Source organism: Macrotis lagotis, chromosome 1 (assembly GCF_037893015.1).
Source record: "Macrotis lagotis isolate mMagLag1 chromosome 1, bilby.v1.9.chrom.fasta, whole genome shotgun sequence".
Lineage (NCBI taxonomy): Eukaryota > Metazoa > Chordata > Mammalia > Peramelemorphia > Peramelidae > Macrotis > Macrotis lagotis.
In genome coordinates, this window is record NC_133658.1 from 699,074,353 (window position 1) to 699,100,850 (window position 26,498).

Sequence of the window (26,498 nt, forward strand, 5' to 3'; positions counted from 1 at the left end):
CAACTCTATTGCCCGTACCCACCTCTGGGTCCTTAGTTCAAAGGTGAAGAAAGAGTGAAAGCCCTTAAGGGCTTTATCACTTTTGGTCACAAGGCATCAGTGACACTGAGGAATAATATCACTTTCAGTCCCAAAGGATCAGGGATCCTAAGGAACAGTATAATTCCAGGGTATCAAGGGCCCTTCCAGGATAAGGAACAGAATATAAATCAGGAATACAGTGATCTCTCTAGATTACCCCACCTTGGAAACTCACAGAATTAGCTCTCAAGGCAACATTGTGAAAAAGCTGAATGGTAACAATAACCCAAATCTAGGAACAGAATCCAATTTTTAACTTAAAGTTCCAAGTCAAGAAATGAAGTGGAAAACAAGTGAAAAAATAAAACATCAAAAAGTCTTATGGTGGCAAAGAAGGTCAAGCCACAAATTCAGAAGACAATTAGAACAAAATAGCTTCAAGCGAAGCCTCAAAAAAAGTGTTAATTTGAAAATATAATGATTAAGAATTCCTGAAAGTTATAAATGATAATTTTCAAAATCATGAGTGTCAGAAGGAAAATGAGGTAAAGAAATGAAAGCAAAGGAAGAAAACTATGAAAAGATAATAACTTGGTAAAAGAGGCACAGGGTTAAGTAGTTCAGTAGCAGAGACTGGAGTCAGGAAAACCTGAACTAAAATCTGACCTCACACATTTGCCAGCTATGTGACTCTGGGCAAGTCATTTAACCCTGTTTGCCTTGGTTTCCTCCTCTATAAGAGGACCTGGAGAAGGAAATAACAAGTACCTTTAGTGCCTTTATAAGGAAATCCCAACTAGGATCATGAAGGCTCAAACATGAGTGAAAGGACAAAACAGGCACAAAAAAATACCACACATACACATTAGCCAAATGGAAGAAGAGGTACAAAAGGCCTCCAAAGGAAATACTAGAATTGGGCAAGTGGAAGTTTATGACTTCATGAGACATCAGGAAACAGTAAGGAATGAAAAAAAAATAGAAGAAAATGTGAAATATTTAATCAAAAAAACTGACTTGGTATAGAAATTAAGAATTATTGGATTACCTAAAAACTATGATAAAAGAGTCAAGAGGTCATATTTCAAGAAATTGTCTTATGAAAATTTGCTCCATTATCCTAGAACCAGAAGGTAAAATTGAAATTAAAAGAATCCACAGGTCTCCCAAAACAGGTTCCAAAATGAAAACTTTGAGAAATATTATAGCTAAATTCCAGTATTCCCAAATCAAGATATGCCAAATATGCAACAGAATCAAGTATGAACTTTCAAAGGAAAACAGGCATATTTAATGAAATAGAGGATTTTTCCAGCATTCCTGATGAAAATACCAGAGCTGAACAAAAATTTTGACTTTCAAATAAAAGATTTAAGAGAAATATAAAAGAAATAGAAATCATATAAATAAAAAATAGAACTAATTAAAAGAATAAGAGCTAAAAAGGCACCATAGATAATGTAATAAAATCAATACATATGGCATGGCATCGAAATTCTTAAGGGAAAATATAAATGAGTTACAGGAGGAAATAGGCAGTAAAAATACTTGTGGAGTAGTTTCCCCACTCAGAGGTAGATAAGGCTAACTATAAAATATGATGTCAAGGAAATAAATAGAATCTTCGAAAAGTTATTTGTGATAGACCTGAAGAAAGCTGAATAGAATACCTTTTTCTCAACTTCATAAAAGTTGATCATGTTTCAGGGCAGAAAAACTTGCCAAACCAAATACAGAAAAGCAGAAATATTAAATGCACACTTTTAAGACTATGACCTAAATTAAAAATTACATTAAAGGGCCATAGAAGCATAGACTAAAATTATTTGGGAACTAAATACTCTAATCCTAAAGAATTAGTGGGTCAAAGAAAAAATCATGGAAAAATTTTATTATAGAAAATGACCACAATGAGACAATATTTAAAAATTTGTGGGATGCAGCCAAAGCTGTACTTTTTTTTAGTTGTTTTTGTTGTTGTTGTTGTTGTTTTTGCAAGGTAATGGGGTTAAGTGGCTCGCCCAAGGCCACACAGCTAGGTCATTATTAAGTGTCTGAGGACGAATTTGAACTCAGGTACTTCTGACTGCAGGGCCAATGTTCTATCCACTGTGCCACCTAGCTGCCCCCTAAAGCAAAGGTACTTAAGGGAAAAATCTAAATCTGTAAATGTGTAAAAGAAAAAAAAAAACAAATTAATGGATTGGGCATGCAATTAAAAAAACTAGAGGGGCTGCTAGGTGGCGCAGTAGATAGAGCCCTGGTCCTGGAGTCAGGAGTACCTGAGTTCAAATCCAGCCACAGACACTTAATAATGACCTAGCTGTGTGGCCTTGGGCAAGCCACTTAACCCCATTTGCCTTGCAAAAACCAAAAAAAGAAAAAATAGAAAAAGAACAAATTAAAATTTTTTCCACTTGGAAATCCTGAAAATCAAAGGAGAAAGCAAAAAAATTGAAAAGTTTTAAAATTTGAACTAATAAATAAAACAGTGCTGGTTTTATTGGGGAAGAGGGAATAGGTAAGTCATTGGTTGATTTGACTAGTAAAAAAGAAAATATCAAAAAAGGGTGAATGAACCACCAGTGGAGATTAAAGTAATTATTAGTAACATTTTGCCTAATTATATACCAATAGAGCTGACAATCTAAGTAAAATGGATATTTACAAAAATATAAATTGCTGATGTCAACCAAAGTAGAAATAGATTACTTAAATAACCCTATTTAGAAAAAAGAAATTGAACAAGCAATCAATGAGATCTTTAAGGAAAAACTCTCTGGAATCAGATGGATTTACAAGTGAATTCTACCAAACATTTAAGAAACAATAAATCCCAATATTTTATAAACTATTTGAAAAAAACAGATAAAGAAGGGGTCCTCCCCAGTACCTTTTATGTCACAAATATGATTTTGATACCCAAACCAAGGAGAGCAAAAATGGTGAAACCTTTAGACCAATTTCCTTAATATTTTTTTTTCCATTTAAAGATTTTATTTATTTTGAGTTTTACAATTTTTCCCCTAATCTTGCTTCCCTTCCCCCCCCCCACAGAAGGTCATTTGCAAGTCTTTACATTGTTTCCATGGTATACATTGATCTAAATTGAATGTGATGAGAGAGAAATCATATCCTTAAGGAAGAAAAATAATGTATAAGAGATAGCAAGATTACATAATAAGATATCAGATTTTTTTCCCTAAATTAAGGTCCTTGGTCTTTGTTCAAACTCCACAGTTCTTTCTCTGGATACAGATGGTATTCTCCATTGCAGGCAGCCCCAAATTATCCCTGATTGTTGCACTGATGAAATGAGCAAGTCCATCAAGGTTGATCATCACCCACATGTTGCTGTTAGGATGTACAATGTTTTTCTGGTTCTGCTCATCTCCCTCAGCATCAGTTCATGCAAATCCCTCCAGGCTTCCCTAATTCCCATCCTTCCTGGCTTCTAATAGAACAGTAGTGTTCCATGACATACTTATACCACAGTTTGTTAAGCCATTCCCCAATTGAAGGACACTTACTTGATATCCAATTCTTTGCCACCACAAACAGGGCTACTATGAATATTTTTGTACAAGTGATGTTTTTACCCTTTTTTGTTATCTCTTCAGGGTATAGTAGTATTGCTGGATCAAAGGGTATGCACATTTTGTTACCCTTTGGGCGTAATTCCAAATTGCTCTCCAGAAAGTTTGGATGAGTTCACAATTCCACCAACATTGTATTAGTGACCCAGATTTCCCACATCCCTTCCAATATTGATCATAGTCCTTTCTGGTCATATTGACCAGTCTGAGAGGTGTGAGGTGGTACCTCAGAGAAGTTTTCATTGTCATTTCTCTAATAAGTAATGATTTGGAGCAATTTTTCATATGACTATGTTGCGGTCCACTCTGGGCAGCCGGGTCTCAGTCTAATTCACACAACTCTTTGGGGAGCTCCGCCGGACATGTCAATAATGAAAGTCAGCCAGTGAGAGATAAGCAAGGAGTTTATTGCGGGTATATGCTAACATCTCTGCTCACATAGTTGAAATAAGAGTATATATAAGCCTAGTCCCCTTGTATCAGCATTCCTCATCTCCAGGCCTGTGAAAGTATAATGGGCATGCCACAAAAGGTCTGTATCCTGGAAAAATGTGGAATCTTCAACAAGATAAAGATGAAAGGTAAAGAGATAAGTACCAGAACTCCTTCCTGGGACACTTGAAAGAGATGAGGATGAAAGGCAGAGGGATAAGGACAAAAGGTCCTTCCTGAGAATATTCAACAAGATAAGGATGAAAGGCAGGAGAACAAAGAGAGAGAAGGGCCAGAGCTCCTTCCTGAGTTCAGAGCACTCTGGTATGGACATTCCTGTTGTCCCAGGTATCAATGACTCTCAGGATGAACTCCTCATGGCCATATACTCTGTCTATTATCCCCTTACATGACTATGGATTGCTTTGATTTCCTCATTTGTAAATTGCCATTGCATATCATATCTTTGACCATTTGTCAATTGGGGCTTGGTTTTTTTTTTTAATTTGACTCAGTTCTTTATAGATTTTAGAAATGAGTCCTTTGTCAGAAATACTAGTTGTAAAGATTGTTTCCCAATTTACTGCATTTCTTTTGATCATGGTTACAGAAAAATGCCAATGAAAGCAAAAGCTTTTTAATTTAATGTAATCAAAATCATCTAATTTGTTTTTAGTGATGTTCTCCATCACTTCCTTGGTCATAAACTGCTTCCCTTTCCATAGATCTGTCAGGTAAACTACTCCTTGATCTTCTAGTTCAATCTCCTTAATATTAATGCAAAAATTTTAAATATAATACTAGCTTGGTAATTACAGCAATATATCACAAAGATCATATGATTTTCTGAATAGATGCAGAAAAAGTCTGACAAAATATATATTACTATTAAAAATAATTTAATATAGAATAAATAGAGCTTTCCCTAAAATAAGTTCTCTATCTAAAATGAAAAGGAAGTATTATCTGTATTTGGGATAAACTCCAAGCCTTCCCAGTAGGATCAGGCATGAAGACTGTCATTCAATATTAAACTAGAAATGCTAGGTATAAAACAAAAAAAGAAACTAAAGGAATGAAACAGTGAGATGTAGTCTTAGAAAAACCTAGAGAGCTGAAACAATTAACTTTAGCAAGGTTTCAGTATACAAAATAAATCTACATAAATCATCAGCATAGATATATATATATATACTGTCACCAAATCCTATCAGCAAGAGATAGAAAGAGGAATTCCATTTAAAGTAATTTCAGACAATATAAAATATTTTACTGTGAAGACAAACCCAGGGATTATAAGACACCATTATGAAATACTTTGCACAAATCAAGTCAGATCTATACAATTGTCAAAATATTAATTGCTCATTGATAGTCTTGAGGCAGTATAATAGATGTGACAATTTTACCTAAGTTGACTAAATTATTAGTGCTATATCAATCAAACTACCGAAAGAACAGAACTAGAAAGAATTTATAACAAAATTCATCTGTAAGTAGAAAAGATCGAGAATATCAAGGGAATCGATAAAAAAAATTGTAGAGAAAGGTGGCCTAGCAGTTTGAGATTCCAAACCATATTAGAAAGTGGTAATCATTAAAACAGGGTAGCTAGGTGGAGTAGTGGATATAGTGTCAAGTCTGAAATTAGGAAGACATACCTTTCTGAGTTCGAATCTGCAAGTCACTTAACTAACCCTGTTTGATTCAGTTCCTCATCAGTAAAATGAACTAGAGAAGGAAATGGCAAGCCAGTTCAGTATCCTTTACCAAGAAAATCCCAAATGAGATCACAAAGAGTCAATCTGGCACTGACATAGATCAGTAATAAATGACCATTGTAATGATATTGATAAACCCAAAGATCCAAGCTTCTGGAGTAATAACTCAAGATTTGGCAATTTCTGGCAAAGCTAGAAAACTGTTTGGCAGAAATTAAGCATAGATCAAAATCTCTTTTTTTTTTTTGTCTTTTATTAATTTAATATTTATTCTCATTTTGTACAAATAATGGTTTTTTACATTAATAAAATATTCTTGTTTAAGAGTAAATGAGATACCCCCTCCCCCCAATAAATATAGACTTGTTTGAGCGATAAAGTAAAGGGGAGAGAAAAAAATTAAAATTAAAAAAAATAATAGTAATAATTGTAGGTATGGCCAGGTGGCACAATGGACGGAGCATCAGCCCTGGAGCCACGAGCACCCAAGCCCACATCTGGCCCCATACACCCAACAATCACCCAGCCATGTGACTTGCAAGCCACCCGAACCCCACTTCCCTGCAAGAACCAAAAACAAAAAAAAGACCCAAAATAAAATAAAATAGTAATAATAGTAGGGGTGGCTGGGTGGCGGACAGAGCATTGGCCCTTGAGCCAGGAGCACCTGGGTCCAAATCTGGCCTCAGACACCCAACGATCACCCTGCTATGTGGCCCCAGGCAGGCCACCCAGCCCCATTTGCCCTGTACCCCCCCAAAAAAAATAATAATAATAATAAATGTGCTTGAGTCTTTGTTCCAACACCAACAACTCTGTCATAGGTGGATCACATTCGTTATGATAAGTCCATGGCAAAAGTTACTTCCATATTTTTCCACCATTGCCGTTGTTGATTGCAACTCCCTCCTTTCATATTTCTCCACTACCATGTACTATATTTTCTCTCTCCTTTCACTCTGACTCTGCTGTAGGGTAGCTGAGTGGTGCAGCAGACAGATCCCCAACTCTGGGGCCAAAAGGCCCTGAGCCCCCCTACCACCTCTTAGGCCCAGCCACCTGGCCCTATGGTCCGGGACAGGCCATCCAATCCCAGCCCCATGCAAGAAGTAAAAAAGAAAATTAGTTATATCTGACCAAATCCCCCCCTTCCCCCATCCCCCCCTCCTTATAACAGATGCCTATACCCCATTGAGTATATATGCTGTTTTCCTCCTAGCCACCTCTGATGAAAGTGGTTTCCCTCATTCCCCCTTGCCTTCCCCCTTCCATATCATTGCAATAGCTCATTGTAATAAAGAAAAATCTTATTATATGAAATATCTTGGCCTATTTCCCCTCTCCTTTTTCTTTCTCCCATTACATTTCCCTTTTTTCTATTGACTCCATTTTTACACCATATTTTATCTTTGAATTCAGCTTTTTCCTGTGCTTCAACTATAAAAGCTCCCTCTACCTTCTCTGTTAACTGAGAAGGTTCATTTGAGTATTATCAATGTCATTTTTCTATACAGGAATACATGCAGTTCATCATTAAGTCCCTCATATTTTCCCCTTCTCCTCCAATCTCTATGCTTCACCTGAGTCCTGTATCTGAAGATCAAACCTTCTGTTCAGCTCTGGCCATTCCAACAGGAACATTTGAAATTCCCCTGGTTCATTAAAAGTCCATCTTTTTTCCCCTAGAAGAGGACATTCAGCCTTGCTGGGTAGTTGATTCTTGGTTGCATTCTAAGCTCTTTTGCCTTCCGGTATATTATATTCCAAGCCCTATGAGCTTCCAATGTAGTTGCTGCTAAATCCTGTGTGATCCTGACTGTAGCTCCATGATATTTGAACTGTGTCCTTCTGGCTGCTTGTAATATTTTCTCTTTGACTTGGGAGTTCTGGAACTTGGCTATAATATTCCTAGGGGTTGGTTTTTTGGGATCTCTTTCTCAGGGGGATCGGTGGATTCTCTCCATTTCTATTTTGCCCTCTGCATCTAGAATATCAGGGCAATTTTCCTGTAGTAATTCTTTGAAAATGATGTCGGGGCGGCTAGGTGGCGTAGTGGATAAAGCACCGGCCTTGGAGTCAGGAGTACCTGGGTTCAAATCCAGTCTCAGACACTTAATAATTACCTAGCTGTGTGGCCTTGGGCAAGCCACTTAACCCCATTTGCCTTGCAAAAAAAAAAAAAGAAAATGATGTCAAGGCTCTTTTCCTGATCATGACTTTCAGGTATTCCAATAATTTTTAAATTATCTTTCCGAAGTCTCTTTTCCATATCAGTTGTTTTTTCAATGAAATATTTCACATTTTCTTCTAATTTTTCATTTTTTTGGTTTTGAAGTATTGATTCCTGATTTCTGGTAAATTCATCAATCTCCTTGAATTCTATTCTTTGTCTGAAGGATTTGTTCTCCTCAGAGAATTTTCTTATCTCTTTTTCCATCTGGCTAATTTTGCTTTTTAAAGCATTCTTCTCCTCCATAACTTTTTGAACTGTTTTATCCATTTGACCTAAGCTGCTTTTTAGCATGCTATTTTCTTCAGCATTTTTTTGGATTTCCTTGACTAGGCTGCTGACTTCATTTTCATGTTTTTCCTGCATCTCTCTCATTTCTTTTCCCAGTTTTTCTTCTAACTCCCTCGTTTGATTTTCAAAGTCTTTTTTGAGCTCTGTCATAGCCTGAGCCCAATTTTTGTTTTTCTTGGAGTCTTTAGATGCAGGGGCTTGTGCTTCCTCATCTTCAGACTGAGCATTTTGATCCTTCTTGGGCTTGTTTGAAAAATATTTCTCAATGGTGTTCCTCTTTTTTTCTCTGCTTGCTCATTTTCCCAGCCTGAGCCTGGTTTTGGGGTGCTTCCTGAGCTTTTGAGACACTCCCACAAGGATCTCAGTGTGTGAGGCTCTGTCCTCCCTCCTGGTCTGTGAATGACCATATGCGCCCCTCTCTGCCATGGGGCTGAGGTGTGGGGGGGGGGGGGCCTGCTGTTCTATGGAGGGGACCTAGACTGCAATCAGGATCTGAATGTGGTCAGAGCCCCAGAGTCCTGTTCCGGGGTAGAGCACAGAGCTAGGCAGTCTCTCTCTCTCTTCACTCCCCTCCCTCAGCTCAATGGACTCATGCCCTGGGAGCTCTTGCTTACCTGCCCTGCCTGCTTCTGTTCCTGTATCTGTGCTGTGCTGGCCACCCTGCTTGCTGTGTGCCCTGAGGGCTGGGTTTCATATGCTCACTCTGGCAGAGGTCCCCATCTGTTCCCCCACTTTGTGCCCAGTGCTTCCCTGGGGGCTCTGGAAACTCCCCTGCCTCTGTGAGCTATGGCTCCCAGCACCCTGGGGCTGCCTCCAGGAGACTGAAGTTCTTTTGCTCTGGCAGGCCGCCCCTCTGACCCCAGAGAGCAGAGCCTTTCTGCTCTTTTCCAGGTTACCTTGAGTAGGAGAACTGCCTCCCTGGGTCCCTCTGTGGGTTCTGTCTCTCAAATTTAGTTAGAGTCCTTAGCTTATGAGTTTTATGAGAAAGCACCTAAGACAGGATCCATTCTTGTTGCCATCTTGACTCCACCCACATGATCAAAATCTCATACAACAAGATAAGATCAAAATGGATAAATAGTAAATTAAGGGATTTAGTAAATTAAGGGAAGAGTATATATACCATCAAACAAGATATAGAGAGTGTCACAGGAAGTACAATTGATAATTTTGATAACATTAAATTTTTTAAATGATGCATAAACAAAATTAATGCAGCCCAAAATAAATGGAAAATAGAAAACCGGGGAAAACTTTTTACAAAAAGATTCTCTGATTAAGGCCTCATTTTTCAATGATAGAGGGTACTGAGCCAAATTTATTAAAAAAGGGGGAGGCTATTCCCCACTTAATAAATGATGAAAGAAAATGAAGAAATCAAAGCTTTCAGCTGTCACATGGAAAAAGTTCTGATCAGAAAAATGCAAATGAAAGAAATTCTGAGACATCACCTTACACACTCTGATTAACATGACAGAAATGGAAAATTGCAAATGCTGGAGGCAGAGTTGGGAAAATGGGGACATTAATGCTCTATTATTAGAGTTGTGAATTGGTCCAGCTATTCTGGATGGAGACCAATTTGGAATGATATCCAGAGGGATATGCATTCTAGAGCTAGAAATACTACTACTAGGTCTGTATTCTAAAGAAAATAGAAAAACATCCATTTGTACAAAAATGTCCTTTGTGTGATGGCAAAGAATTAGAAACCAAGAAGATACTCTTCATTTGAGGAATGACTGAAGAAGTTGTAGGATATAATTTGATGGATTACTATTATGCTTTAAGTATTGAGGAGCAGAATGGTTTCAGAAAAACCTGGGGAAATTTATATGGAGTCATGCAAAGTGATTTGAGCAGATCTAAGACAGCATTGTTGGTCAGTTGGTTCTTGTCCTTAATTATTGAAGAAGACCAAAATGACATCACTATATTAGGGTCAAGTTACAGTGTGCCCACCTGGGTTGATCTGACCAGTACAAGCTCAGAATGCTCTACCAGAGGTTAGACACAAATAGCCAATGTGAACACCTGGGCTGTTTACTCTAAACTTATGTATCTCTCATTTCCTTTGAGCTGCTCCAGTTCTGCCTTGTTCATAGAGCCCAGCACTCTCTCTGATGAGGACAAGCCATGCTGGGCATCCTGTGCCAATGTCTCCCATGCTGTGTAATTGATTCTAAAGTTCTCAAGAGAGAGACACTATGTCCTGATATAGCTTCTTCTGACCCCTCCATGTGAATGCTTGCCCTGAGTTCTCCATAAAATAGTCTTTTTTTTTGGCAAGCATCCATCTGGCATTCAAACATGACCAGTCCATTGCAGTTGCTCTCTCTGTAGTAACATTTGAATGCTTGACAGTTTAGCTCAAGAAAAGACCTCAGGGTGTGGTATCTTATCAATATTTAAATGGAAGAGATTCATTTCCCTGACTTGGTCCAAGTTTCACAGGCACATAGCTATGATGTCAGCGCAACAGCTCTGTAGACCTTCAGTCTGGGAGTCAGTCTTTCAGAGTCTCCCAAATACTAAGCTAGCTCTGGGATTGTGTGGGTCTACCACCTTATCACTGTAGAAAGGACTATGAAAAGGACACTGCCAAGGAAAGTGAATTTGTCCACAGTACTCAAAACTCCATTTGCTGTAATCAGTGACTCCATTTGCGGATGGTGTGGTGCCAGCTGATGGAGCATCTGTGTTTTCTTGGTGTTAATTGTTAGGCTAAAATTAGCACAAGCAGCAGAAAACCAATCCATACTTGGTTCCATCTCGGCACCAACACTCCCTCTTCTTTGGAATTTGTCATCAGTGCATTAGCCAACTTTGATGCCTTGTTCATCCTCAGTGAAGGCATTTGATATCATGGCAGAAAATATCATACTAAAAGCATGGGAGCTAGAACATAGTCCTGTTTCACTCCATTGTTGACTAGGAAATCACAAGAACATCATCCACTATCCAGAACCCGGGCAAGTGTGCCATCATAGAATTGACATACTGACAATACTGATGAACTTCTCCCAAAATTAGACATAATTTTCCATAAGCCCTCATGACTGACAGTATCAAAAGCTTTGTATACAGAGTTCTGTTCTGTTCCTGGCATTTTCCTGGCGTTGTCAGGCAGCAAACATCACATCAACCTTTCTAAAGCCACAGTGACTCTGAGAGAGGTGACCATCTTCCAGGTGAAGGATCAGCCTATTAAGGATTCTGGCAAGAACCTCACCAGCAATGACTAAAAGAGAAACTTCCCTGTGACTGTCACAGTATAATCTATTCCCTTTACCTTTATAGAGATGGATGATGGAGGTATCCTTAAATTCCTGGGGCATAACTTCTTCATGCCATATAATGTGGAAAATTTCATTTAGCTTTTGGATGAGCAATGAACCTCCCCACACATATACACCTTGTAAATCTCAGCTGGAATAGAATCAGCACCAAGTGCTTTGCCACTTGAAAGAAGTCTAATGGCATTCAAAACCTCTTCTTCAGCTGGAATTTCAACTACAGGTGAATTGACTTCAGCTTGAGGTAAAAGGTCTTTGGCTTCTGCATTGATTGATGATGGTCTGTTTAAAACACTATGAAAGTGTTCAGTTCAAGTCTCTAGGATCATGTCCATATCATTAATCAATGTGGCCTCATCAGCACTTGAGTAGGAGAGATGCACCATATGTCTTTGACCCATAAACAGCCTTCAGGGCATCATAAAAAGCACTTTGGATTGTTATTACATAAAACTGAATTTCATCTGCCTTCTTACTGAGCCAAGAGTCCTGCATCCCTCTAAGCATTGCTTATACTTTACTTTTGATGGAATTATTTGCTGCCTTCGTAGAAATGGATGAACTATCCTGCTGGTAAACCCTCTGGAGTTCTCATTTTTCATCTGGCAGCTTCTGTAGTTTCTCATCATTGTCATCAAACCAGTCTTGATGTTTGCAAGTGTTCTGACCCAGATAAGCAAATGTGGTGTTGTACACCAAATCTCTGAAAACTGCCCACTCTTTTTTCTGCTTCACTGTTGCCAATTGTATGTTGGTTCACCTTTCCCTCCCAAGTTAGCAACAAACTGTTCCCATTCAGAGAGACAGTCTAATCTTTTGACATTAATTCTTCAAATAACATTGTACATAGTAACAGTAATATAATGATAATCAACCATGACTGACTTAGCTACTCAAATCAAGACAATGATCCCAGAGAATTCCAAAGAGCTCTTGATAACAGATGTAGCTTACCTCCAGAGAGAGAACTGATGAACCCTGAATGCAGATTGAAGCATATATTTTTTAAACTTTCTTTATTCTTGTTTTATTTTTTTCTGGGTATTTTGGCAGCATTGCTAAATATAGAAATATGCTTTATATGACTTCACATGTATAATTGTTATCAAATTTCTTTATATTTTGAGGGGAAGAATTTGGAATTATTTTACATATAATTGGAAAATAATTTTTAAAAGTCATCCCTGAAAGCCTGACCCTTTCTTATGTTTTCATTATTGATACATTGATCCTTTTTATAAAGATTTTATGGAGATGAGAAAGTAAACAATGTAGTTCAATTGTTATTGATGCCTTCTGTTGTCAAACATGGAAGGGTCCAGTTAACTATAGAATTAGAAGGAAAAAAACTTTTTTGAAGTAGCTAAGTAGTTAATCATTTCATTGTCTTAATTTCTATTCCCATAATTATTTCTTTATTATTACTAGTAAATTAGGTGGATATCTTTGGCAATCTTAAAGGAGGACATGGATGAGAATTACACAAGATAAACAAGAGTTCCCATATCAAAGATATTACTGATACATATCCATTTTTTCTGTCTTTTGGCATGCCTATAAACTGCCTGAGGCCATTTTAAAACTTTTTTTCCATTTTTAATAGGCTGCTATTTAATTTATAAGTATTAATTATTTATCCCTTTTGTTACTCTTCTTGAGAGCTAAATACCTCTAAGCAACTTTAATTTTCTCCAAGTCTGTTAGCTTTCCTGCCATCTATTCTCTTTAAATCTCCCTTCTCCCCTTTTTTCTTTTTTCCAAAAGGCATTTAGTATATTAGTGAATTCTGAAGGGGATGGATGCATTTAATATCATTGTTTATCCCCCAATACATCTTATAGAGATACTTTTCTAGGTAAAGTATGTAGCCTTTTTTTAAATTATTTTTTAGTGGGGTTAAGTGACTTGCCCAGGTCACACGGCTAGGTAATTATTGTCTGAGGTCTCATTTGAACTCAGGTGCTCCTGACTCCAGGGCCAGTGCTCCTGCACCACCTAGCTGCCCCTAAAGTATGTAGTTTTACTGGTTAAACAGACTCATACTTTATATACATTTTGAAACCATTTGCCTTTCATCTTTTAACCATTTTAGTTTTACCTCACTTCAGTTTTAGGAGTTACCTCACTGCCTTCCACCCAGGTAGAAATGGTTCCAAGTATTAACAGCATTGGAATAGTGAACTGGCTACTTCAGGCATGTAAAACTAGTCCACAAGCATTTACAAAGTGCTTCTATGTGCAAGTCACAACTACCTAGGTACTAGGGATGAAAATAAAGGCAAAACTTAGAATCTAATAGAGAAGACAACATTTACTAGGCACTTGTTAGATAGATACAGAATGGGGAAGGCACGGGTAGCTGAGAGGGCTAGGAGAAGCCTCCGGAAAAGGAGGGATTGGAATATCCTTGAGAGAGAGACTAGGGCAACTGACAAAAGCCAGAGCATGGGAAAGCAAGTGGGCTGTTGTATCTGAATCATAGAATGCAAAAAAGAGAAATAAAGTGTAAGAAGACTGAAAAGGTATAAAGGGGTCAGATTATGAAGAACTTTAAATGTCAAACAGAGGGCTTTACTTGATCTTTAAAGATGGGTAGTAATTACATGGTCAGACCTACACAATGAGAAAAATCACTCTGGCACTGAGTGGAGTAAAAGATTAAAGTAGAGCAAGAATTGAGACAACTTGACCAGTTTAAACTATTACAATTATTTAGGTGAAAGCAATAGTAACCTGTGTTATGAATAGAGAAAAGGAACATGAGCAAGAATTGGTGTGAAGAAAGAAACAAGATTGGTACTGAGAATGAAGACTAGAGAATGATACTGTGTTTGCCTGAGTGATTAGGAGAAGGGAAAGGAACAAGCATTTATTAAACATCTGCTATATTCCAGATGCTAGTTTACAAACCTTAACAGATATTCTCTCATTTTTTTTCTTATCACAAACCTGGGAGGGTAGGTACTGCTAATATTCCCATTTTACAGATGCAGAAACTGACTCAGACAGATTAAGTGACTTGCATAGGATCACATAGCTCTTAAGTGTGTGAGATTTGAGCTCATTTTCCTGTCTCGTGGCCTAACACCAATCCACTGTGCCACCTAGCTGCCTAGGAAGATCATGATGCTCTTGTCAATGATAGGGAAGTTGAGAAGAGGGAAAGGTTTGAGAGGCAAGGTGTGGAGTTTGTTTCATGTATATTAAATATGAAATGCCTTTAGGCCATAAATTCAAGATATCTAAAAGACTGTGACAAAGGACTTGAGCTCAGGAGAAACAGATAGGTCTGAATATGTATATCATCTACTTAGAGATGATAATTGAACCAGTGGAACCAATGGGATCAGCAAATAAAACAGCAATGGACACAAAGAAAAGAGGACCAGGGAAAGAACCTTGACGTACACTTACTATTAGTGTTCATGGGATGGAAGGAGATAGAGAAGCAATGGTCATACAAGTAGAAAGAACCAGGAAAGAGCACTTGCAAAACCTTAAGAGACAGGAGGGTATCCTGGCTAATACTCATTTCTAAACAAAATGTAAAATTTATTAGCAGGATTTCATAAGTTTACAAAATATCCTATTCATCCCAGTCAATTTTCATCCATCAAAGCCCTCTCCAGCTGCTTCACTATTTCAGACATTTTCTGTCTGATTTAGCTCATTCTAGCTGGTGAAAAGAGATATTCTTCAAACTTACCATATAGCAGCACTTAACAAAGTTTAATAGCTCTTTTCAAAATATTATTTTCTTATATGTAAAATGAAGATCTTATTTGAATTACCAGCTTTTACAGGGTTATTGTGAAGATCAGATGAGGAAAAATATTTAAAGTGCTTTGCTGACATGGTTAGTTGTTAAATCTAAAATTTCAGTGTCTTTAGGTTGGAATTGAAACAACCTACAGTTGAGATTTTATTCAATTTATGGGAAAAAAATAAGTTAACCTGGAGATAGAGAGATTAAGTAATTTACTGAAAGCAAAATGGCTAGTTAGTAAGTAGTAAAGCTGGGACTCAAATCCAGCTCTTATAAGTATCTAGTGATCTTTCACTATTACTTTATGCTTTATAGCAATATTCTAAGACTAGAGTAATTCAGGAAATTAGGGTTTGGGCTGACTTTAGATATTAGTGATTTTATATAATCTAGAACAGGGTTGTCTAAAATGCGGCCTGCAATACGATTTTATGTGAACTACTTAGAGTTTACTAAATGCTTTAGAAAAGGAATCTGAGCTACCACAGAGCTCTCACTAAAATGGCAAATCAAAATATATTGTCTGTTGTTTCAATAAAATCTTTTAAAAGTAAGGTTGGATAGCCCTGACCTAGAAGACAAGACTCAATCACATAAGGACTACTGGAAATAAATCTCTTCATAAAAAAGATGCTATACAATTATCCACCAAAAATCCTGATATTTGCCACAGCACAGAACAATAAGGGCCTAAGAGTGACAGAGAAGTAGAGTGAGTAAAAATGATGACAGGTAGCAACTATCTTAAAATCTAGACTGTCTACCATCCTAAACAAAAGTTATGTACAAGACACTATACTAAGCACAGTGGATACAAAAAGAGGCAAAAGATAGTCCCTGCCCTCAAAGAGCTCATAATCTAATGAAGTAGCTTTAATAATGTACTCCAAAGACACTTGCCTTTTGTTTAATAATTGCTTTATTGATTGAATTCTTAATCTGATACCTAAAATTTTACTTTGAATCTTCTTTAAATCTGTGATCTTATTTATGTGTTATTCTTGGGCTGTTGTCCTGTAAATCCTTTACAGGGTATCCACCCAATATGCCTGTCTTATGTTCACTTCAAATTTCCTTTGATGGAATCTTTTGAGCCATTATTTTTGTATAATTCTTGGAGAGTGCTATATTACACTATATTCATATCCACCATGCTGATGCATTTTTCATTGCCTTTTTGTGACCCACCAATACAAAATGTGATAGGAATAATATCTATGTATATAAAGATTATACATAAGACCAACATCTCACATCCTATACCAAGATAATATCAAAATGGGTACAGGATTTAGACATAAAAGACAATATTATAAGCAAACTTGTATATCAAGGAATAGTTTATCTGTCAGATCTATGGAAAGGGAAGCAGTTTATGACCAAGGAAGAGATGGAGAACATCATTAAAAACAAACTAGATAATTTTGATTATGTTAAATTAAAAAGCATTTGCACAAACAAAACCACTGTAACCAAGATCAAAAGAAATGTAGTAAACTGGGAAACAATTTTTACAACTAATATTTCTGACAAAGGACTTATTTCTAAAATGTATAGAGAACTGAGTCAAATTTATAAAAAAAAATCCATTCCCCAATTGACAAATGGTGAAAGGATGTGCAGAGACAATTTACAGATAAGGAAATCAAAGCAATCCAGTCATATGAAAAATTGCTCCAAATCATTACTGATTAGAGAAATGCAAATTAAAGCATCTCTGGGATACTCCCTCATACCTTTCATACTGGCCAATATGACCAGAAAAGACAATGATCAATGTTGGAAGGGATGTGGGAAATCTGGGACAATAAGGCATTGTTGGTGGAGCTGTGAACTCATCCAACCTTTCTGGAAAGCAGTTTGGAATTATGCCCAAAGGGCAATAAAAATGTGCATACCCTTTGATCCAGCAGTACCACTACTGGCTCTATACCCTGAAGAGATGATGAAAAAGGGTAAAAGCATCAGTTGTACAAAAATATTCATAGTAGCCCTGTTTGTGGTGGCAAAAAAAATTGAAAATTGAGTGAATGTCCATCAATTGAGGAATGGATGAACAAATTGTGGTATAAATATGTTATGAAACATTATTATTCTATTATAAACCAGGAGGGATGGGAATTCAGAAAAGCCTGGAAGGATTTGCATGAAGTGATGCTGAGTGAGATGAGAAGAACCAGAAGAACATTATACACACCAACAGCAACATGGGGTTGATGATCAAACCTTAATGGACTAGCTCATTTCATCAGCACAATAATCAGGGACAATTTTAAGATATCTGCAATGGAGAATACAATCTGTATCCAAAGAAAGAATTGTGGAGTTTAAACAAAGACCAAAGACTATTAACTAAACTTTTACAAAATGGTGTCTTTTTATGCAATTTTGCTATTTTTTTTCTTAAAGTTAAGATTTGTCCATTCAGTTTTGATCATTGTATAGCATGGAAACAATGTAAAGACTATCAGACTGCCTTCTGTGGGGTGGGGAGGAGGAAGGGAGATTGGGGGGGAGAATTGTAAAATTCAAAAAACAATTTAAAAAATTATAAAAAAAAAGATTATACATACATGGTATCCTTGATGAAAGTATCAAGAGAGAACAAGAGTGCTTTTATAGACAGTATTCTATAATCATCAACATCTTAAGAACTGAAAATTTGACCAAAAGTTTTAAGGAACACAAAAACTTATAGTGCTTATTTTTTGTTAACTAAAAAGCATTTGCTTCATAGAATCAAAGGTGACATTAAAGGATTTCTATCATGTATGTCAGAATTTTGCAAGAGACCCTGAAAGGCATACCAAATATAACCTTGTTTGACTTTCTAATTATTTATATCATGAAAGACATAAAAGAGAGATGTATATTTACTAAAAGGTATTTGTTACTTAAATTGAAATGCCCAGCTCAGAATTCAATTGAAAGGATTCCCAGGCCTATCCAACCCAAAACATCTATGTTTTACAGGTTCTGTGATCTCACTTTTAAAAATGTGTTTATATCTGAATTTCAATGAAATTAGTTTTCTTTGTTAAACATGTCTTATTTTATGCATTCTAATATGTGATTCATACACTTCACTAGATTGCCAAATAGTGTTTCGTGACTTTAAAAATTGTCATTAACACTGCCCTAGATTTTTGTATTTATGAATGATCTTGTATTTTGGGACATCCAGACTAGCTTCCAGTAGAAGCCCTACTGTAATGGCTTCTTGAAAAAGAGAAGGGAAGTTACAGGAAATTCTTTTTTTTTTTAGATTTTACAAGGCAATGGGGTTAAGTGGCTTGCCCAAGGCCACACAGCTAGGTAATTATTAAGTGTCTGAGGTTGGATTTGAACCCAGGTACTCCTGACTCCAAGGCCAGTGCTCTATTCACTGCGCCACCTAGCTGCCCCAGTTCCTTTCTTTTCAAGAAAGTTTTAGTTTTTAAATCCTGGCCCTTCTTCATCCTCTCTGAAGCAGAAAATTTAGTTAGCCACTTGATAATATTCATGGATTATCACTGTACACAGTATTGTACCAGGTGCTTTTATAAAAATAAATACAGTCATCAAAAATAATTAAGAAAGTAATAAGTAATTAAGAACTTCGAGGGGGCGGAGCCAAGATGGCGACAAGAAGGGATCCAGTCTTAGGAGCTCTCTGATAAAATTCATCAGCTAAGGACTCTAACTAAACTTTCGAGAGACAGAACCCACAAAGGGACCCAGTGAGGCAGTTCTCCTACTCAAGGTAACCTGGAAAAGAGCAGAAAGGCTCTGCTCCCCGGGTCCGAGAAGCGCCGCCAGAGGGGTGGCCCACCAGAGCCAAAGAACCTCAGCCTCCTGGAGGCAGCCCCAGGGCACTGGGGGTTTCAGCTCACAGCAGCTGGGGAGTCTCCTGAGCTGCACCCCGAGGAACACTGGGCACAAAGTGGGGGAACATCGGGGGACCTCTGCCAGACCGAGCACGTGGAGCCCAGCCCTCGGGGCACACAGAGAGCAGCTTGGTCTTTCTGCAGCCCAGACCCGGAAACAAAAGCAGGTGGAGCTGGTAAGCAGGAGCCCCCATTGAGCTGAGGGAGAGGAGTGAAGAGAGACTGCCTAGCTCTGTCCTCTGCCCCTGAAACAGGACTCTGGGGCTCTGACCACATTCAGATCCTGACCACAGTCTAGGCCCCCCCATAGAACAGCAGCCCCCCCCCCACATCAGCCCCTTGGCAGAGGGGGGGAGCTTATGGTCATTCACAGACCAGAAGGGAGGACAGAACTTCACACACTGAGACCCTTGTGGGAGTGTCCCAAAAGCTCAAGAAACACCCCAAACCAGGCCCAGGCTGGGAAAAAGAGCAAGCAGAGAAACAAAAAGAAGATTATTGAGAAATATTTTGCAAATGAGCCCAAGAAGGACCAAAATACTCAGTCTGAAGATGAGGAAGCACAAGCTTGTGCATCTAAAGACTACAAGAAAAACAGAAATTGGGCTCAGGCTATGATAGAGCTCAAAAAAGACTTTGAAAATCAAATGAGGGAGTTGGAAGAAAAACTGGGAAAAGAAAGGAGAGAGATGCAGGAAAAACATGAAAATGAAGTCAGCAGCTTAGTCAAGGAAATCCAAAAAAATGCTGAATAAAATAGCATGCTAAAAACCAACTTAGGTCAAATGGATAGAACAGTTCAAAAAGTTATTGAGGAGAAGAATGCTTTAAAAAGCAAAATTGGCCAGATGGAAAAAGAGATAAGAAAACTCTCTGAGAACAAATCCTTTAGACAAAGAATAGAATTCAGGGAGATTGATGAATTTAACAGAAATCAGGAATCAATACTTCAAAACCAAAAAAATGAAAAATTAGAAGAAAATGTGAAATATCTCATTGAAAAAACAACTGATATGGAAAACACACTTAGGAAAGATAATTTAAAAATTATTGGAATACCTGAAAGTCATGATCAGGAAAAGAGCCTTGACATCATTTTCAAAGAATTACTACAGGGAAAATTGCCCTGATATTCTAGAAGCAGAGGGCAAAATAGAAATGGAGAGAATCCACCGATCCCCCAGAGAAAGAGATCCCCAAAAAACCAACCCCTAGGAATATTATAGCCAAGTTCCAGAACTCCCAAGTCAAAGAGAAAATATTACAAGCAGCCAGAAAAACTTCATAGGAATTAAAAGTTGTTATTTTCAGAAAACAAATTTAATTATTTTATGTGGAAGAGGATTGAGATTGATTATGATTATCTAAAAATATATATAAAAGTGTTGGTTATATGTTGCCATATATCTTGTATGCTTTTCATGTCCATGTCTGAAAGAAGATAAGGAAATAGAACTCTTAGTTTGCCAACTATCAGGTATTGTCATCTGCACCTATCATAGTCTCTCTAGACTGTAAGCATCCCTACCCTTTCTCTCAGTAGAAATAATATATTTTAAAATATGTTTATAAATATATATGTATGCATGTATAATGCTATACAAAATCTAAACATGTGAATACATTTATATAAATATAAAAAATGACATGAAGGTCAAAAACTTTTGTGGCACTTAGATCCTGAATTCTCTAGTATAAAACTATTCAAAATGAAATGTGGTTCATATATTTAAAGGCCAGTGGCTCTAGTTGAGAAATTAATAATAAATCCTAGTGAATGTATATATCTTTCAGATATGATGATATAGAATGTGACTGCTAAGATCAAGTTGGCCACCAATATAATCAGCTCCTATTTAATAGTTCGTCTAGTCATCCAATAATATTTTTGTCCATAATAATAATAAAAGTTTTCATGTTTACCTTTAAAATATACTTTCAAGTATGTTTAAAATTTCATTTACCATTTTATTCAAATCTTAAATATTGTGTGTTGCCAGACAATTACAGAACGCTATCTCGCTTAATTGATCTCCTAAGAAGATCTGGAAAACTTGAAGAAGTTCCAAGGTTTCTTTTGATGGCTGAGAGACATAATGCCAGAGCCAGATTTGAGCCAGGATTTTGTTACTGTAAAGGACTTTATCTTTGGTAAATTAATTTCGTAAAGAAATTTCCCTTGTAAACAGCATCTTTTAATTGTCATTGTGTTCAACTGAGATATCTTTTTATCCCATAATTTGAACACTAAAATATTCTTATACTTTATGTTTAACACATAAAATAGAAATTTAATTGAAATTTTAATTATAGTAATTGGATGTTTGAAGGAAAAAAGCCATAAATGTTTGTTGTTTTTAACCTTGCCAAGGTACACTGGAGAAGCAAATGATGCACTTCGACATTTTAATAAAGCCCGGAAAGACAATGACTGGGGTCAGAATGCCACTTATAACATGATAGAAATCTGTTTGAACCCAGATAATGAAACTCTTGGAGGTGAAGTATTTGAAAATCTGGAGGAAGACCTAAGGTAAGTCACTGAAAAATCCACCATTCTTTTCATTTTTAACAGCTTGGTTAAGAAAGAGATATGGAGCCAGTGTAAGAAGAGAAGTAAAGTTCTAGTGAGAGCATTACCAAGATGTCAGACAATCTAGTCTCAATTACATAATTGACCTTTTGGTCTCTTAATCAGAGACAGAAAAATCATTTGAAGTTTCACTGAATCAGATTTCATCTTCCAAAAAAAACAACTATTCCTGAGACTCACTTGTTCAAAAGTCTTAAATGGTTCCCATTGCCTATAGAATAAAGTCCCAACTCTTCAGTTTGGAATTCGGATTTGTTTCTCTGGTCATATTTCCTACCCCTTAGCTTTTCAGTACTCTACATTTCAACCAAACTGAACTTGAGTATTTTGTGCTCTCCACTCTTCACATTTTTATTTATGTTCTTTCTGTCAATATATCTTACAGCACTTTCCTAAATAGCGCCTCTTCCATTAATCCTTCTTTGATTCCTATTACCCCCCCCAGTAAAGAGTGAGCACTCACACCTTTTTTTCTTACATCTTTTTAGATTTATTTTGTTTTACTGTATTCTTAAGGTATCTGTGTTCTTATGTTATCTGTCCACTAGATTATAAATTTCTTGCCAAAGGTACTTATATATCTTAGCATCAAAATGAATTTAAAGTAAGTGTGTTCAAAATTCAGAGAGACTTACATGGGTTGTAATTTCCCAGGGAAGTAGTAGAACTTGAGCTGGACTTTAGAGAATGATTTTGGAAGATTAAGAAGGATATTTCAGGTGGGGGGAAATGGCAGAGGCACTTAGATGAGTAGACTGAAGTCTTTTTTGGGAAGCCCAACTAGATCACCCTGACTAGAATAAGCCCAGGGATGAAGAATATTAATAGGAGGTCAGATTGGAAAGGCAGGTTGGAGATCGAGGATATTATTCATTAAATAGCAGGATAAGGAAATCAAGGAGCAAGAGAGATGATAGGATAAAAGTAGTGCTTATAGAAAACTTAATCTGATAATGGTATGCATTATTTTGAAATTAAACCATTTAAGTGGTTATTTCAGTTATTCAGTTATTTCAGTAATCAAGTCATGATCAGGTAAAGACCTGATGAAGACTATAGCCTTGGCAGTGAAAGAGAAAGTAAAGGGAGAAGAGAGACCATAATGTTACATATGATATAACATCCATGTGCAGTAGCTAAATGGAAATGCAAAATGAGGATGCCTTGGAAAAGAGTTCAAGATAAAGATTTATTTCATTGTCCTCAGCAGAGAGATGTTAATTGAAGCAGTGAGAGTGAATGAGATTTCTTAAGATTTCTTGAGATTCCTAATGCTAAGAATTTAGAGAAAAGAACAACTGGCCAAGGGCAAAGCCTTAGGTGTAAAGCAAACCATAGAAGTATAAAAGGAAGAGAAAATAAACAAGTAATCAGTAAGGCAGAGAACCAGGAAGAGAAAGTTTAACAAAGAAGAGGATTAGTTAAGTACTACAGAGAAATCTGGGAGAATGAGGAATGAGAAATAAGCTTTACTTTCACTGGACATCAATGTCATTTTTTCAAGAATAGTTTTAATAAATTTTATTTTAAAAATATTTAGAATATAAAATACCACTGGGCAATCCATTTTCTATTGCAGCTGAAATCTTTAAACTATTAATGACTAAAATGTCATCACCACCTAAATAGGCACTCTCATTTAATATTTACTGTTTTTACTGTTTTTACTGTTTTGAAAATATTTACCCTAGCATTTTGATGCTAATAATATTTTAATAATTTCTGTAGTTTATGACTCCCATTAAGAGCAAATTTCATCTTCTTAAAAACATTTTCAATATTCTTTACTAAGTCCATTACGTTAGGAAAAATAAGGTCTCTTAAAAATGATCTTATTTCAATGTACAAACTTTATTTAATAAGGAGGAGGGAATGATTTTCCATGTGTGTATGTGTTTATGTGTGGAATTATACCATTCATTTTTTTTGATATAGTAATCCCACTGAGAAGCAAGAATCTATACAGTTAGCTGTGAGAACAGCTGAAAAACTCCTCAAAGAACTAAAGCCACAGACTACCCAAGGTCTCGTACAACTTCAAATAATGGAAAACTATTGCCTAATGGCAACCAGGCAGAAAGCCAATGTTGAGCGAGCACTAAATACTTTCACTGAAATAGCAACATCAGAGGTTAGTAGTTTTCTTTAATTTAGTGAATAAAAGTTTTCTTTCCAAAGTATCACAGAAAAATATATTTTGAATACTTGTTATTTCCAAAAATCAGTTCCTTGGTAATTTTGAAATAAATATTCATTTTGCAAAAAAAGTCAATATAGCAAACCCAAACTATGAAGATAATGTATTTCTTTGTTTAGAACTCTCATAGATATGAATATTCTTTAAGAGTTGTAATTAGGGGGCGGCTAGGTGGTGCAGTGGATAAAACACTGGCCCTGGAGTCAGGAGTACCTGGGTTCAAATCCAGTCTCAGACACTTAATAATTACCTAGCTGTGTGGCCTTGGGCAAGCCACTTAACGCCATTTGCCTTGCAAAAAAACCTTAAAAAAAAAAAGTTGTAATTAGGATGCAAAGAACAGGAAATCCCCCAGTATGGCCTATAGGACATAAACAATTGCTGAATGAATCCTCTGGAGAATTTCCAAATTATAAAGGTGTCCTAGTTTGATTCACTAAGAAAAAAAGATTTGGCTACTGCAAGGTATCTAAGCTTATCAACTGAAGTGAACTTGGAATATTTCCAATTGTGAGGCTAAATGAGGACAGTGTTGACAGTATGTGTTTATATTACTTAAAAGTCATGCAAATAATTACTTATTATATATGAATACTGCATAAGTACTAACCATAGTAAACTGATTTTTACCTTCAGCTTTTCCCACTTTCTTCTTTCCCAAGAAGCCTTCAACTGTGCTTTTTTTTTCCCTTATAAGAGAGAGTAACTCATTTCCCCTTCTCAATTTCTCCCCATTTCTAAGGTAAAACAAAAACAACTTTGCTCTTTTCTGGTGTTCCATTTTCCCTTTCAACTACACTACTACAGTTCCTGTCTTGAAGTGAAAATGACAAGAGAAGAAATATTAGTTATTCCTTTCAGCTGACAACCAACTCCAAGCATTCATTTTGTACTGTTTTGCCACATTGCTGACCACTGAAAACTAGAAATTTTCTATCTCCAGTTGAATGTCTGGATCCTTGCTGGGTTTTTTGCTTGTAGCAAAAGTCCTAGTCAAGAATACTTGTTTAAATTTTTTTGAATACTTCCTTAAATGTAGCACAAATTATTATGATAACATTATGTTGCTTAAAATCCTACTTTTAGTGACCTAGGAAGGCTAGTTACTTAATTGTGTCTTTCACAGAAGGATCCAGGAATTCCAGATCTTTTTTCTGAATAACACTAATCTCTTGATTCTAACTTGGGCGAGGACATAGTACCACAAGGCTTGCTCTGGTCCAAACTCAAAAAGGTCCTATAAGGTTCCCATCAGCACTATTTTCTCAGAGCATCAGTGTGACTGTTTCTGGCTACAGGATATCCAAGCAACTCTTCTCTATTATGAAATTTTGTGTCTTTGAATGTTTCAATTATTTTAATTCCCATATATTTAATAGTTCTCCAACTTCTCTATATCATTTATATGCTGGTAAATATAAGTACCCTCAGCTGAGATTCCCCCATTATAACAAAGGTCTCATTGTAGCATAGAAATGATTCTGGGTTCTCAAGGGCTATTCCAGTAGTCAGAAGAATACAAATTTTGGCACTGAAAGAGCTTCAGGTATGGACTTGGAAGCAAACTATGTGTATCATGTGAAGATCAGCCACATTAAGTTCATATACTCATTGTCAGAAAATTGGTCACTGGCTAATGAATGATTTTGGCTATATTAGTTCACTTGCATACCAAATTACATGAAGGGATTCCAATCTGTGACCATGGAAGGAATAATCACATAGATGTAATCATTGCTTCTAAAAGTATTGAAATACAAAGGCCATAAATCTTAGTTCAATTGTAATCTTTCATTACTTAAAAAGTATAAATGTTACAAACTTTTTAAAAATGTGAAATTGAATTTATAAATATTGATCTTTTTTACTAATATTCAACATGAATATGTTCTTGTGTTATACATAGTTCTAATTAGTTTTCATTCTTTTTTAATTAAATCATCAGCTCCTACTCAGTGACTGAAAAAATGGCCTTTGTAATCCCAACTTCAAAATCGTCCAAAGAATAAGGTTTTAATACATACGTGATGATTTTGATATGATCTCTCAGAAGAAAAAGTCTAATGGAGATAATCATGTCATCAAGGTGGTCTAATTCACTAGTCTGAGAAAGTATCATCCAGAAAATTTCAGTAAACATAATGTACTCATCTTATTAAAATTAAAAATATTCAAAATTCACAAATAAATATAGAAATTTAAATAATTGACTTGTAATTAAATTTTTGTAGCACTCCTCTTTCAGAAGTTGTCTTTAACTTGCACTAAGATTATTGGACATCCTATATAGGTAAATACTAGTGAGGTCATATTAGTGAATTCAAAATATTCTAGCCTTGTGTCATTATATTCCTCTTGTTCTGCTGTTAATTTGTCATTTTGTTCCATTTATTCAGATTCCTATACAGTATTATTTACTCAATAGGAATTCCATTTTGAACCTGATCAGATTTTTGAGCATTTTCATTATCCCTTAAAATATATATATT

The 26,498-nt window shown here is 36.3% G+C and overlaps 1 protein-coding gene across 2 annotated transcripts in view; it reads left to right on the top strand.

Moving 5' to 3' along the window:
* The window catches only part of TTC21B (tetratricopeptide repeat domain 21B), a 108,376-nt gene that overhangs the window by 73,221 nt on the left and 8,657 nt on the right, over positions 1-26,498 (top strand). For both annotated transcript variants that reach the window (XM_074215798.1, XM_074215799.1), the window contains exons 23-25: positions 21,220-21,370; positions 21,591-21,752; positions 23,748-23,943. In XM_074215798.1, coding sequence (XP_074071899.1) covers positions 21,220-21,370; positions 21,591-21,752; positions 23,748-23,943 — 509 coding nt within the window. The remainder of the gene's footprint in view (positions 1-21,219; positions 21,371-21,590; positions 21,753-23,747; positions 23,944-26,498) is intronic.